This window comes from Etheostoma cragini, chromosome 11, assembly GCF_013103735.1.
Source record: "Etheostoma cragini isolate CJK2018 chromosome 11, CSU_Ecrag_1.0, whole genome shotgun sequence".
In the NCBI taxonomy this organism is placed as follows: domain Eukaryota; kingdom Metazoa; phylum Chordata; class Actinopteri; order Perciformes; family Percidae; genus Etheostoma; species Etheostoma cragini.
In genome coordinates, this window is record NC_048417.1 from 16008717 (window position 1) to 16022634 (window position 13918).

Genomic DNA, 13918 nt, shown 5'->3' on the forward strand with positions numbered 1-13918 from the left:
TGCCTGTTCACGGGCTTGGTGGAGTAGCAGTATTGTACTAGCAGGGATTTTTATTGAAATTGGTAACTTAAGACACATTCTGTACTGTAAAGCACAAGCATAACATTACTCAAAGATCATGTTAATGCTCAAAAGTCAAGGGACTTATACTCCCTGCAAATTTAAAAGTCCCATATAGGACAATATTAAGTATGTGCACACTTTTTCCTCCATGTAAGGTGCGAGAGAGCATATTTAAGAAATTTGTTCAGTAAAATTGGGATGTTTAATTTTAATATAGTATGGTACTAGTAATATAGTACCACAACACATCTGTAAACTGAACATGTTGGTAGTGAGTTAAAATTGTGTTGCCCTTTACTGTACACACCCATAAGCAAAGCTGAGCCGGTTCTGTAGGCAACATGGGTTATTTTATTTTTTCAATCACAATTGTCAGGATTTTTGCCATTTTTCAACACCAGTTGTTGCAATGCACAGGGGTATGTTTAAAAGTGAACAAATACTTGAAAAAGCAATAACAGTTGTAATGTTTTGGTCCATGCAACTTACCATTGATGTTAAGTACAATGATTGAGCGTAATAAAAAGCCATTTGCTGCCACCTAATGGCCATGTAGCTTACCACAAAAACAAACATTTAGCAATAAGGAGATCTGCAATCTTGTGATATCTAGCCATGCAATATTTTTATTAATTCTAGTAAGTGCCAAGCAATACATGTAAAGATTTAGCTGAAAAAAAACAACAACAAAAACTACTCACTTAAACCCCAACCCTCACATTAAACATACCCCAAAAAAGTACAGTATCTCTTTTTTATAACAAGGAAAGGCACATTAAATGCTGGTTGATAGTATTCTCTAAAACAAGCACAACCTACAAAGTAAACAGAGCTTAATGAAAGCTCTCTCTCCATAAATACTGACAGAATATACACAACCTGTCAGTCCCCTCATGTCTAATGCCTCATGCTAGTCTTTCACAGCTGACTTGACATGGTTCCCTCTGGGCCATTCTTAAACACCCGTTCAAAACTTCCTCGGCTGCTGGATGGAAAAGATCCGTGGGCAGTGGGGCTTCTCCACTGCAGGGCGCAACTTGCTGTGCCTCACGCTCACGGGCATCTCTGTGAAGTCATGGCTCAGCTGTAAATACATCAGGCAGGAGTTACACAAGGCTTTTGAGAGGCACTGGGGTTAATTTAGCCACTTTGCTTAGTATGAATTAACTTGAAATGCAAAATAAGAACTGGCTTTTTAATAAAAATTAATGGTTTTGTTTACTTTGTCAAGAGTTCCTGCCAGAAGAATATTAACTTGTTGCATCCTGTTAGAAGTAGTGACGGATCTGCTGTAAGATCAAATTTTAATAAACTTGTTAGAACATAAAACAATTGTTAGTAACATTATCAAAATAACACTGTCAAACATCAAATGGTGTGAAATAATTCATTTTGATATCCTTTGGTTTAGATTACAATTCAAATCCATGCATTTTATATATTACTGCTATATCATAATGCAGATCACAGCCTACCTCAGTTTATCCGACCTCTTGGTCTTCTCCTCTGGAATTCCATGGCTGGAACTGTCTTCCAAGCTTTTCTTAGCTACCCGTTTACCCCCTGCCATCACTATTGACCCAGAGAAGAAAACAAGGGAAAACTCCCTTTATTCCAAAAAATAAGTTCTGTTGCACCAGTGTTAAGCAGATTTTAAAGATTACACTATGCAGGGGACCCTGTCCCTAAAAGTCTAAAAAGAAAAAAAACGGTCAAACGTTTGGTAAGCAGGTCACTGATTGGCAGTCACTGGAGTCTAGGTTAAGAGAGTGGCTTACGTTTTCTAACAGTGGTTACTAACCTGGGGGGGGGTCAAGGATAAATCTGAGGGGATTAAAGCTATAACAAAAAATATATATATAAACAGTACACAAAACTACATTTTTAAAATTTGGTTTAACTACTTAGTATAGTTGATGATACTTGACAAGCAGTAAGCAAGGGTACACATAAAATGTTAAGTAAAGAAAAGTTGGCGTTATAAATTGGCTACATATGCAAGAGAACAAAAATAAAAAATGAGACTGTTTTGATGATAAAATAGGGCTTTTTTACAGCAGCCATATTGACAAGTCAACAGAAATTGATCAAATTAATTACGGTCCCGTTCCATTTAGAGGATCGCAGGATCACCATTCCAGCTCACAACGTTCCCAGAACAATGGCGCAGATAAATGGAACAGGGCCGTAATTAATTGTTATAGTTACACCTGTGCTTGCCCTGCTAGGACATGTCAAAATGGCTGCTGTGAAAAAAAGCATCTTGTTTCTAATGTTATTCAGTCGGTACGACAGGATTTTGCACGCATTAGTCGTGCCTGTGTTGGGCAGGTGAGAACAGTTACTTTCACCAGCGGCCTCTTAGAAGAGAAAATGCGTGAATCACGGTTACAATTGGCGTCGGCCAAGGTTTGCAACCACAGAATCACAGAAAAACAGCGATTAAATTAGTTTCCCACGAGACATCTACAAAATTAAGCAGCGAATGATAACAGGATGAAAAAAATACTGTAATACTTGTTTCAACCTCTCGGTCTACACGGCTCTCTGTCTGTGGGAGCAGTGGAACAACAACAAAGCTTTCGCTTTTATGTAGTTAAAGAATTCAACAGTGCAACTCGAAGTCAAACTTACCTGCCGGAGGGTGACCAGCTTTCAGCAGAGGAGTCTCCTTCGCTCCACATTTGGAAAATTGCTGCACCATTTTTGTAACGGTCGAGAAGCTGCAAAGAAAGTACAAAACTCTTCTCAGTGCGCACTTGTTTTTATGCTCAAACGGAAATGACGTCCTGTGTGGCCACCGGAAGCCTGTAGACACGCCTATTTAAATCTGTCACTGATGTTGAGCTTAGGCAAATCACAACTGAAACAGCTACACAGCAATAACATATTGATCATTAATTTAAAATTAATGTTTTAGGATTACGCTTGTATTTGTGTGCATCTATTTAAGTTGCTCGTATTTATTCGTCTCATTTATTCATGTCATTCTTTGTTTGTTTATTTATTTATGTATCTATTAAAGGACTGTCTTATTTTGAAAATCTTCGCAAAGCCTTCTTTCAAATGAAGAAGCCGAACCCACATCTGCTGTAAAGACAGTGGACCTTCAATAATCAAATTTGAAAACAATCATTGCTCAATGAGGCATTCTTAAAACTCTATCATTGTTGGAAAAATTATACTTGCTTTTGTGTAAAAATGCATATGTTCTGCAGGCCATTGTGGTGCTGCAAGTTGCACAACTGCGATATCTCATATGAATTTCCCCTTACTGGAAGTAAATATCAGAGTGAGGCTGGCTTACACATTTTATCTTCTTTAAAATAAGGACCTCCTCATATTACTATATTTATGCCCCAAGAACAGGCTGTCAATCAAACAAATGTAAACCCCTGTGGGAATGTATCTATGTGTATTACTCCAAAGAATCACATTTGACTTGCAATCTGCTTCTACAAACACAAATAACACAAATCATTTGGATCTCCAAGTTGTGACCTGATGCTTCGCTGCAGATTTCAGCAGGTTCATCTGAATCAGTGCTTTTCAGATGCTTGGCCCTCAGCTATGCTAAGTTCAGAGTCATTGCCCTATCCAAACAAGCACATATAGCTATAGCACACTATATCTGATTCTCTGCCACGTCATTGATGGATAACAGTCATAGTTAGTGTCTTAGTTGCACATGGCTGAGGCAGGACAGTAAGTGTTTGTGCAAAGTGCAGGAATGTACATCACCAACATTAGCAATCACTATTGGAAGTTCCAAGGTGCCCATCTGCTCGTCAACTGGCTTGGGCCAGTTTAGCTAACACGTTTGTTCAGGAATACATAACTAAAGTAAAATAACAAGTGACATGATAAGGGCCTTAAGGTTGTCCTGCTTTATTACCTGATATTTTTTTAAGATTATTTTCTTGGGGCATTTTAGGCCTTTAATCGACAGAACAGCTGAAGACATGAAAGGGGACAGAGAGGAGGAATGACATGCAGCGAAGGGCTGCAGAATCAAACCCTGGCCCACTGCGTCAAGGAGTAAACCTCTTCACATGGGCGCCTGTTCCACCAACTGATCTACCGGGGCACCCAAACCTTGTCTTAACAAAAATCACTGAGGCTAGTTTCAAGACCATCATTTCAGCCTGGTATGCGTATGTGTTTGACACAAGTATCACACAGCAGACCTTGGACCAGGTAGTGTTGAAAACGGCATATATTGCAGAGTGATAGGGAGGAATGAGTGGTTAATAGGTAACCAGTATAAATATTTTGCAGGTTAATCCTGCCACAAACTAGGAAACCATTTTTAAAATGATGAATAAAAGATTTCATGTTTCCATTACATCCTCTTTTAGAGGGATGTGTGAATGTTAAAATGTGCTAACACATGCTGCTGTGTTGCTCCCCCCAGGCTCATTGGGAATCTACAGCCAATCACAGACCACCTGGGGGTATTTCCAGGTAGATGCTGTATACAGTAAAGGCCAAGGAGCTACACATCTGGTCCTCTTGGCCATTTTGCCATTGTTTGGACATTAGTCTGGTTTTAGTGTATTAACTCCTTGCTAAAGGTACTCCAGATGCTACTTTGTTTCCTTCTCCCTTTTCCAGTTTATTGGTTTTATTTTCTTTTCTTGTACTATTACTTTACTAAATTCACTCATGTTGCTCCTACTACTGTTCTATTACCACTACAACTTCTAATACTTTGCTGCTTCAGCAAAGATTTAGTGACTGCAAGCCTGATTACTACTTTATAGTGAAGTAAATGGAATTCTCCAACGTGCTGATCCATACAGGGCACATTTAGTGGCAGATGGTAATCATAGTCTGCTTACCTTGATGTACTCATTCATGATGTGTGGAAGTAAACTTTTACATTGGCTGATATATGTAATGAATTATGTAAAAGAGTATGTCTGGATTTAAAAGCTTTCACACAAATGGTTAGACATCTGGACTTTTACAAGTTTATGTGGACCTATTAGACAGTTTTATGAAACACAGGGCCGCTGATTGAAAGTTGGCCTCCATCCACTCATGTCTTTGTGGTTACAATGTAATGAAAAATTGTTTCCTTGCCGTTTGGAAACTACAGAGCAAAAAAACTGTCCAAAGGGGAAAAAGGAGTTTGATTTCTCTTTTGGGTCTCTTCCATGTTCACATTAATTTCCATTTGTGAGCATAGAAAATGGCGGTATGGAGTAAGAGAGATATGTTTGCCCTGTACATGTGAAAAGATGCTGTGACACGTGTTTAAAAAACAAAACTGACCTTTTATTATTGTAGCATGGTTGTGTTATGATGCCATCTTTGTCCACATATTTCTTCATATATTTATATATCTATAGAGTTTTGACATGGCACGTTTCTTTTTTTTTACCAGTGCTGATGAGTGTAAACCAGGTAACATGTTTTTTTTTTTCTGTATTTACAATAAAATGAAAGAAATGTACAAGACTTCATGGCATAACACAGCTTCAACATAAAGTACAGATACAATATGATCCCTCTTTACAACCTAACATCATTAGTTTTCTATTATTATTATTTTTTTAATGGATATGAGTTCATGATCCATTTTGGCTTCAGCACATACACATTCCCCATCTTGACTCTTACCGCCGACCCTCGCTCACATGACTCACACCTTTCACCCTGCCATCACAGCTAAGAGTTTTATAAACAAAATAAAACTAACATCTAGACAGAGCAGGGCGCACGTCTCCTCGCTGTAGTGTAGGGTATCATCCCTCAATGGATCCCTAGCATGATTCTATCTTCCTCTACTATCTAAAAAACAATATTAAAAAAAAAACATTCCTTGATTTCCTTCTTTGGCACACATTCCATCTTTCCATCTGCTATCAATCAGTTGAATTCATCCTTCACACACACACACAGGCATTCACTTTAAAACAAACCCACTTATGAAGCCAAGTTCATGAAAACATTTTGTTGTTTCTTGTGTGCTCAGCGGGCTCCTCGCCTCGGCTGAGGGGAGAAGACGCCCCTCAGGAGTATCTCCAGACCTATACCCAGGAGTCAGGAGAGCCAGGGTACTGCTCCGCCCTGTAGGACGGCCTCCGTGTGCTAGCGTAAAAGTCCACATAGTTGGTGGTGGATTTCAGTCCGTGAGGCTGGGAGCTGTAGTCGACTGTGGGCGGGTAGGTGATCACTTCCTCTAAGTATGGGTCGTCGTAGCCATGGGGATGCTGCAGGTACATTCGGTACGTATCATAGTTCCTCCTGCCAGGCTCCTCTGTATAATACACAGGCTGCATGGGAAAGAGACAGGTTGGGTATGATGAAGCGATGTTCACTGGAATATTATGAAGAGCTAGCAGTGGAAAGATACAAACCACATTTACTCAAGTACTGTTAATAATAATTCTTATGAAATGTAGCCATATCATTATATCAAATCCTGTTTTTGATACTCTTCAGATTTCAATTCCTGGAGATCTTCACAGGAAAGAATCCATGTATGTAATCACGTGAAAGCATTTAAAAAAAATGTTTTCACCTCACTATTTACTGTTCATACAAAACCAAAACCGGGTTTGGCTTTTATTGTGAAGCAGGAAAATGTGCATTTACCACTCAGGTTCCCACTGAATGCGTTTGTTCACTAGGAAAAAGTCTGCAAAACTAGACATGTTCATTTCCAGCATTTATTTTCAGGTGACCGACTCCATACGAAAAATCCTTTCTTAGCAAGAATAGTATTGTATAGGTATAGATATCCTAAAATATTCCTGTAATATACATACAATGTATATGTTTTTTAAAAACAGTAAGAAAATCAATCACCTTTTAGCCCACACGTTGCTAGCTACTAATGAAAAAAATCTACTTGAAGATAAATGGTAGAAATCCAGAAGATAGATGGAATTTGTCTGAAATAAATGGGATGACTGTCCCCATGCATTAAATAGTGTAAATGTGATTTAGACCCCCTCCCCCATCTCCTGCCTCATTCTCACTGTGCCTGTTATCTGAATGGGCACACATGGATGTGTCCCATAGTGACAAGTGCCTGAGACGCGCCGAGACCATCCCAATCCCAGCAGTCACATTCACTCTCGCTGAGACAATAGCTGATGAGCTGGGCCATTCCCAGCATCGCTATTTATCCGCAGTGGAATAAGCGTCAGTCTCTTTGTATTAGTCAAGTGGGCCGGAAGAGCCAGCTGTCTTTGCCAGATTTATACAGCGCGGTGGAAGAATCTCAAACAAGGGCCTTGTACCATTACTATCAAACACTTCCTAGAAGAAAAACATCGGTTTACAAAGGTGGGGTCACCTATAAAGTTAGATTTCTTAGTCTAAATGATGAAGCCGAGTAGGCCTGAAGCGATAAGTCACTCGTCCAAAAAGTTAAACATTCTCTCATTCCAGCTGCTTTTCTGCCTTGTAAATTGTGGGCAATTGATATCATTAGACTGTTGTTTGGCAAACAACAAAACAAGCGTAAATAAAAGGCTTGTAAAACAAGCCATTTGAAGATGTCACCCAAGGCTATAGGAAATAGTGACAGGCCTTTAGGCCTTTATGTGATAGGCCAGCTGAATACATGAAAGGGGAGGGAGGGGGAATGACATGCAGCAAAGGGCTGCAGGTCGGAGTCAAACCCGGGCCCACTGCGTCAAGAAGGAAACCTCTTTATATGGGCGGCCGCTTTACGACCTTTTCACCTGAATCTCCGGGACAAAATGATAGTAATAATTGCATACGCATGACATTGTTCAGTGCTTTATTCTACTTGCCCCAATCGTATGTTATCCTATGTGATTATCCCAATGCTATTATATTATGTCATTGTGGGGGGTGGGGGGGGGGGGGGGGGGGGGGGGGGGGGGGGGGGGGGGGGGGGGGGGGGGGGGGGGATGGCTGGGCGATATGGAGAAAATCAAACATCACGATATTTTTGACCAAATACCTTGATATCGATACCGCAGCGATGTAGTGTTGACTATTGGTCCTTTCACAAAATATTTACACACTAAGATTTTTGATCAATAATGAACAGCAATGTAGATACAATGACTAAGAGGGTAAAGGTTAACAATAGAACAGTCCGGTAAGTTCAGAAAATGACATCACTTTACTTTAATGAAGCCTTTAAAACCAGGAAAATATAATATTACGATATTATGATACCCAAAATCTAAGACGATATCTAGTCTTATATCACTATATCAATATAATATTGATATACTGCCCAACTCTAGCCAGATCCCAATAAACCAAATGTGGGACAAAGAGCATGTTTGTGTGGGACAATGTGGGACACGTTACCAACACATGTACTGTGTTTCCACCATGTTCTGCCTAAATCTGTTTTGCGCAGTTTGTGTGACGTTAAGCCCTGCTTACCTGCTTTCTTCACAATGTTGGATAAAAGCCAGATTTTAAAAAAAAAGCGTCTGTCTTGCAGATGTTTGACTTTTCCAAACTAAAGACAATCGGCATAAAGCAGGACACCTGGTCACCCTAGTCGTTGCATACATTATAATTGTATAAAATGTTCTGCACAAATAAAACAAAATTAAAAAACGTAAATACAGAGTCATTTGAGTCGCGGAAATAATTTCATTGGGTACTGCAGCAAGGTTGAATCAGAGCATACACACCATGTGCAGATAAGAAAGCAAAGACTGTGATGTAGAACCAAAACATGTATAAAGAATGGTTGTATTCACCTGTGTTCTTCGGGGCTCCTCTCTTGTGGGGGATGAGTAATAATATGGAGAAGGCTTTCCAGACCCTGTAAAAAAATAAATAAAAAATAAATAAAATAAAAACAGCAATTCAGTGAGCCTTGATAATAATACACTTAATTTCATATTAGTGAAAAAGTCTGCACAATGTCATCGGGCAAATGTCTGTATTTACATGGAGCAGGATCAAGAAGTGCTACGCTGTGCTAGGGAGAGAAATAACACCAAGTAATAGAGTTGGCCACTGCTGTTCTGTTGTTTGCATAGCCCATGGGATGTTTTTTTTTAGTTGGCACTTTATCCAACCGGTGGAATCCTGAAACTCAATTTCCATTCCACTACATAAAGTGTGGACTGTCCAGGCTGCAGCTCATTTTGTGTACTCTGCCCTGCCCCTGCACCAGCCAACCAGCGTAGGCTGGCAAGATCTCTCATCTGGCTGTGGTGTGTCTGGGTACCCACTCACTGCCCCTGTCTGCATGCAACTTGGGCCTGCTTACAATGGCTTCATTGTTGAGTGTCCACCACTGGCTGGTTAGTTCATTTTACTGCTGTGCAGACCAGCTCTGAAGTGCTTGGAATTAAATTGAATTTTTAGGCTTTAGTGAAGATTATCACAGATGACTGTCTTGGCAGGGTGTTGAGACTGGCCATGGAATCTGCTTGAGTTTTATGGGGGGATATAATAGATAAAGCCCTGAACAGAGAAGACCGGAGGGAAGCCTGTGACTGCAGTCTGGTTGCAGATAGTAGATACTATGGTTTTATAGACTACTATTATGCATACTGTATGCTCTTCCAATAGCTTTCAGATGTGTGCATATGTTTGGGTACCTGTATACTGCTTTTTATGGATACTGTTGTCCCCTTGATAATTATAAAATTGCATAGTTGACTGTGCTCTCTGGTAATCTCTGATAGTGTCTCTATGCTCTTTGATGCCCAGCATGGCAGGAGACGACGTGGCACTGACAGCTGTAAAGAGAAAAACACACTCTAACAATAAATTCCAGAGGTTTTCCTGTTTCACTGACTGAGTCTATTTTCATCTATAGGAAACTAGAGCCTACCAGGGTGGTTGACTGGGGACATCTGAATGGTGCTGGTGGGGAGGGTGGGCTGGGACTTAAACCTGTCCCTTTCAAGTGTTGACACTGGAGTGAGGAAATGGTTTTGGCTCCATCCATCCTGTTAGGAGGAAGAGAGAAACGTGGTGGTTAGAATAGCTATTCATGCTGGATTTAAAATCCCCTTACGTTGGTCACTTTTGGGATTTATGAAACGTGTATTTCATTCAGTAAAATCCAAACATGCCGTACACACAAAACACAATTACTTACATCAACTGTTTATTTCTTTAACCAATCCAAATGTTCTTACTTTCTTATAGATGGTGCGCAGATCCCGGTACTGCCACAGTGTGTTCAGCACTTGAGCAGCTGCTTTTACCACCTTCATAGAGTACCTGGAAGACAGACAAAAACATAAACATGTATTTTTGAATATTCCTGAAGCAATCAAACCTCATTTTCAATCACACTATAAATATAAGAGGGCAGTATGATTGTAGCAAGAGAGTGTCCTCAGAGTGTTTTAACCTGGAACATTACTGAATATATAACAGTCTAGAAATAGTTGCTGGTCCATCATTCCACAGGGACATAAAAGCTGAAATGCACACAAATCCACCTTCCCTGTGGCTATGGCTTCTCCTTCTTCAAGCATTTCCATGTTTATGTGTGTGTGCGCTTAAATGTGTGAGTGTTTGTTTAAAACTCCCACTGCCCAGGACAGTCTGTCCAGACAAGCCACCAGCCACATATGGTGTTTGTGTTATGGCAGTGCATTTGAGCATGTGCACATGTTAGCGAGTCAGCTTTGCATCTGTGTATTCTTCCCTCTCACTGAAAGCATTGGAACAAATACATGGTGCTGTAGCCCACCTGTCTCCTCTGCCCTTGGTGATGTTGACCAGCTTCTCAATGCCGCCCGTGTCGGCCAAGGCCTTGGCGTTCTCCATGTTTTTGCTGGTGACCTCGTGCAGGGTGCAACAGATGGCCGCCACCGTTTCGTCTGACAGCAGGGTGGTGTTTCCCCCAGGGAGACGATTGACCAGGTCCCTCATCGCATACTTCCCTGAGAGGGAGGAGGGGGAAGTGAGACATGCAGCTAACAAAGTAATGACATACTGTACTGCAGGTTTATGAGCAGAAGCTTATGCACAGAGATAAGACATACAGGCATGTAGTGCATTTATTTTTTCATGTCACATAATGTATAGGTGAATGTGTAAACTGTATTTTGTTCTTTTTATACCATGGTTGATATATTCATTCTGCTCAAGACTGCAGTGAGGTAGGCGGTTTTCCTAAATGACATTGCGTTATCATCACAAGGACGTCTGAGTGTGGGCATCCTACTGTTAAGAAAAAAGATCGTTTCCCCTATCTCTCCTTCAGCAGAGCAGCCCAGCTGAAGGACCTGAATACTACATGCAGCATAAACCCGCACGCGCGCACGCACACGTTCACACGCACACACACACGTTAAACAAACAACACAGCAACTCCTTCCACCATCTGCCCACAGGTGTCACCCCTGCATTGCTGGAACTGTAATTCCTTATTAATTCCAAACAGAGAGCATAACACTTTCTTTTCATTAAATGAGACTATTTCAAGGAACAAAAAAGGTTTGGAGTGAGATGAAATGAAAAATGATAACCAGTTGTTAAAATGTTTACAAAACGTGGTTTCTGTTTCTGCGTTTGATAAAAAAAACACTGATTTGAAACACATTGTCATGCTCATGAAACTGTTTGAAATGTCAGGTCTGAATACACATGATTACTGTATATAATCAAATTTCAATACAACAATATTGTACAGTATGTCTTGCATTGCCCATTGTGTATCAGTGACATTTCTAAAGGATCCTGCTGTACATACATACAGTATCTCCCTATAAATCTAATAATAATAATAATAATAATGAATAATACCATTTCTGTAGTGAGCAATTAGTAACAGCATCAATAATCTTCAAACATGTGTATTTTCTTATTCAGCTCATCAGAATCATCACAGTTTGAGAATATGACCGACCTATGAGCTCCTTGTTCCTGACATCCAGCGCCATGTTTCTCAGAGCAGTGGCAACAGAACACACCACCCTGTCGTTATCCATCCGCAACAGCTCCACTAGGATGGGCAGACCCTTTTCCTTACGCACTGCTGCACGAATATATGCTGCAAACTGTACACACAGAAACACACACAAAAGGCATTATACCTTCAAAAGGATCTAGACAACACAGGGGTAAATGGATGGTGTTGAGATATGCTTTTTAAAGTGTGTAAAGTGTGAAAGTGTAAAACTGACGTCAGCTCTGACTGACACAGAGGAAGTGAGCTGTTAAATCCTTTTAAACCAGATGAATAGACGATTTGTCTCGGAGGATATCACACTTAACAGTGTGTGCAAAAACAAAGGAGAACGTGTGTATTTGTTTGTGTGTACGTAGATACACAAACGTTACTGTACCTTCCAGTTGCCGGCTGACAGGTTCTGAAGGGACCCAGCGGCGCCTTCGAGAGTGGCGGGATTTGAGCTCTCAGCCAGCAGTGTCAAGTAAGGCTTAACCACCGAGGGGTGCCATAGCATCTCTGCCCCCTTGGGAGACTTGGAGAAGCCCGGGATGGGTCCCACACCGTCCCACTGAACAAACAACCACAGTGTTTAGTCAGGCTGGAAAACGGATTCTGACGCACGCGTTTTTCATTTATTTCCCAAAATACTCTTGGAATGTTAAAAAAAGCCTCATTAAAATGAAAACAGACGACAGATGAGAGGTATTGGTAATTTTACCTATTATATTGCAGCACAATGAAGTTAGATTTAGACTTTTTTCTTTTCAGAAATATGCTTCTATACACAATGTGGCACACAACTGAAATGTTTTTTTTCTTTTGTGTGGTCTGTACTGTTTGCAAACAATTTGAATACAGCTCTGAGCCTCTATTTAAAAGCACCACACTCACCGTGTCTTCCTGCAAACTCTTTTTCTTCTTCTTTTTCTTCCTGCCCCAGCAGCTGGAATCCACCTCTTTACTGGGCGACTCGCTTCCCAGTAAGCCGTCTAGCTCCTCCCCCCCTATCTGCCGGGACGGTGGCAGCTCCAGCTCCAGACGATAGGACAGGTTCCTTAGAGTGCAAATACAGTTCTCCACAATCTGATGGTGAGTAGAGGGAGAAAGAGGGTTGTGTGGGTGGTCATAGCGGCTACTTTCTAAATCACCATGACAAAAGCTACAATAGAATAAACTCTGTGCAGCATGCTACACTATCTAGAGCCAATGTGTGGTACACAGGCCTGCTATTTGTGGCGTTACAAATCAGTTTGTTATGTGACCCAAAGGGTCTCCATTTAGAAAGAATATCTGGACCAGAGCAAATGGATTTTAGTCCGCGCTGTTTGAGTTCTGTGCAGGCTTTGCCTCAGAGAATGTCAATGAGCATACATGTTTGACAAAATCAAGGGGCCCAGTTCCCAGGGGATGCAATCTCCACTTTACAGCTGAGCCACTTGACTTTTTTGTCTTTTACAGTGCACATATGCATGTCTGAGAGATTTGATTTAATTTCTTCTAAACCATGGAAAAATGTAAACGTACTGTCTCCCAGGTGAATGAGCTAGTCTATCAGATTCTAAATATTGTGTATGTATAAGTTGTGCATTGGATGATAAAGTACATGAACTAGATGACGTGGGGATCATTTGGACACAGGCAAAAAAAATGATTAAAATGGGGTTTATTGGGCTTTTCCCCCAGAGCCTCTTATCATGTGGTAGCATGTATTCCTTCTTCTAGCTGTGTGTGTGTGTGTGTGTGTGTGTGTGTGTCTGTTTTAGTGTGTACCTTGCTGTCGAAGTCAGAGGTGTTTACACAGGCTTTGATTACATAGAGTAGTGAGTCAACCAGGCCCTCACAAACCCGCATCTGTTTTCTGGCCTCCTCACCAGCTGAACTCAGGTTCCTTTTGAAAAGCACATCACAAACACACACACACACACACACACACACACACACACACACACACACACACACACACACACACACACACACACA

At 40.8% G+C, this 13918-nt stretch overlaps 2 protein-coding genes across 13 annotated transcripts in view; both read right to left on the reverse strand.

The window, feature by feature from the left end:
• Positions 1 to 666: 666 nt before the first annotated feature.
• Positions 667 to 2883, reverse strand: dap1b (death associated protein 1b). 2 transcript variants are annotated; one of them, XM_034886608.1, is made up of 4 exons: positions 2698 to 2883; positions 1539 to 1635; positions 1286 to 1349; positions 667 to 1147 (listed from the first exon to the last, which is right to left on the reverse strand). In XM_034886608.1, the coding sequence occupies exons 1-4, from the start codon at positions 2765 to 2767 to the stop codon at positions 1031 to 1033; spliced, it is 348 nt and encodes a 115-aa protein (XP_034742499.1). In that variant the 5' UTR covers positions 2768 to 2883; the 3' UTR covers positions 667 to 1030. The 2 variants fall into 2 exon arrangements, with proteins under 2 accessions (XP_034742499.1, XP_034742498.1); XM_034886607.1 differs by having other exon boundaries at positions 1286 to 1352; positions 2698 to 2882.
• Positions 2884 to 5321: 2438 nt separating this feature from the next.
• pkp4 (plakophilin 4) overlaps positions 5322 to 13918 on the reverse strand; it is a 78605-nt gene continuing 70008 nt past the window's right edge. For 9 of the 11 annotated variants that reach the window (XM_034886486.1, XM_034886484.1, XM_034886485.1 and 6 more), the window contains 10 exons: positions 13709 to 13826; positions 12830 to 13021; positions 12333 to 12506; positions 11894 to 12044; positions 10733 to 10925; positions 10170 to 10254; positions 9860 to 9977; positions 9624 to 9764; positions 8772 to 8836; positions 5322 to 6344 (listed from right to left, as the gene is read on the reverse strand). In XM_034886486.1, coding sequence (XP_034742377.1) covers positions 6099 to 6344; positions 8772 to 8836; positions 9624 to 9764; positions 9860 to 9977; positions 10170 to 10254; positions 10733 to 10925; positions 11894 to 12044; positions 12333 to 12506; positions 12830 to 13021; positions 13709 to 13826 — 1483 coding nt within the window. In that variant the 3' untranslated portion in view covers positions 5322 to 6098. The remainder of the gene's footprint in view (positions 6345 to 8771; positions 8837 to 9623; positions 9765 to 9859; positions 9978 to 10169; positions 10255 to 10732; positions 10926 to 11893; positions 12045 to 12332; positions 12507 to 12829; positions 13022 to 13708; positions 13827 to 13918) is intronic. The other 2 variants (XM_034886493.1, XM_034886491.1) reach the window with 1 other exon arrangement.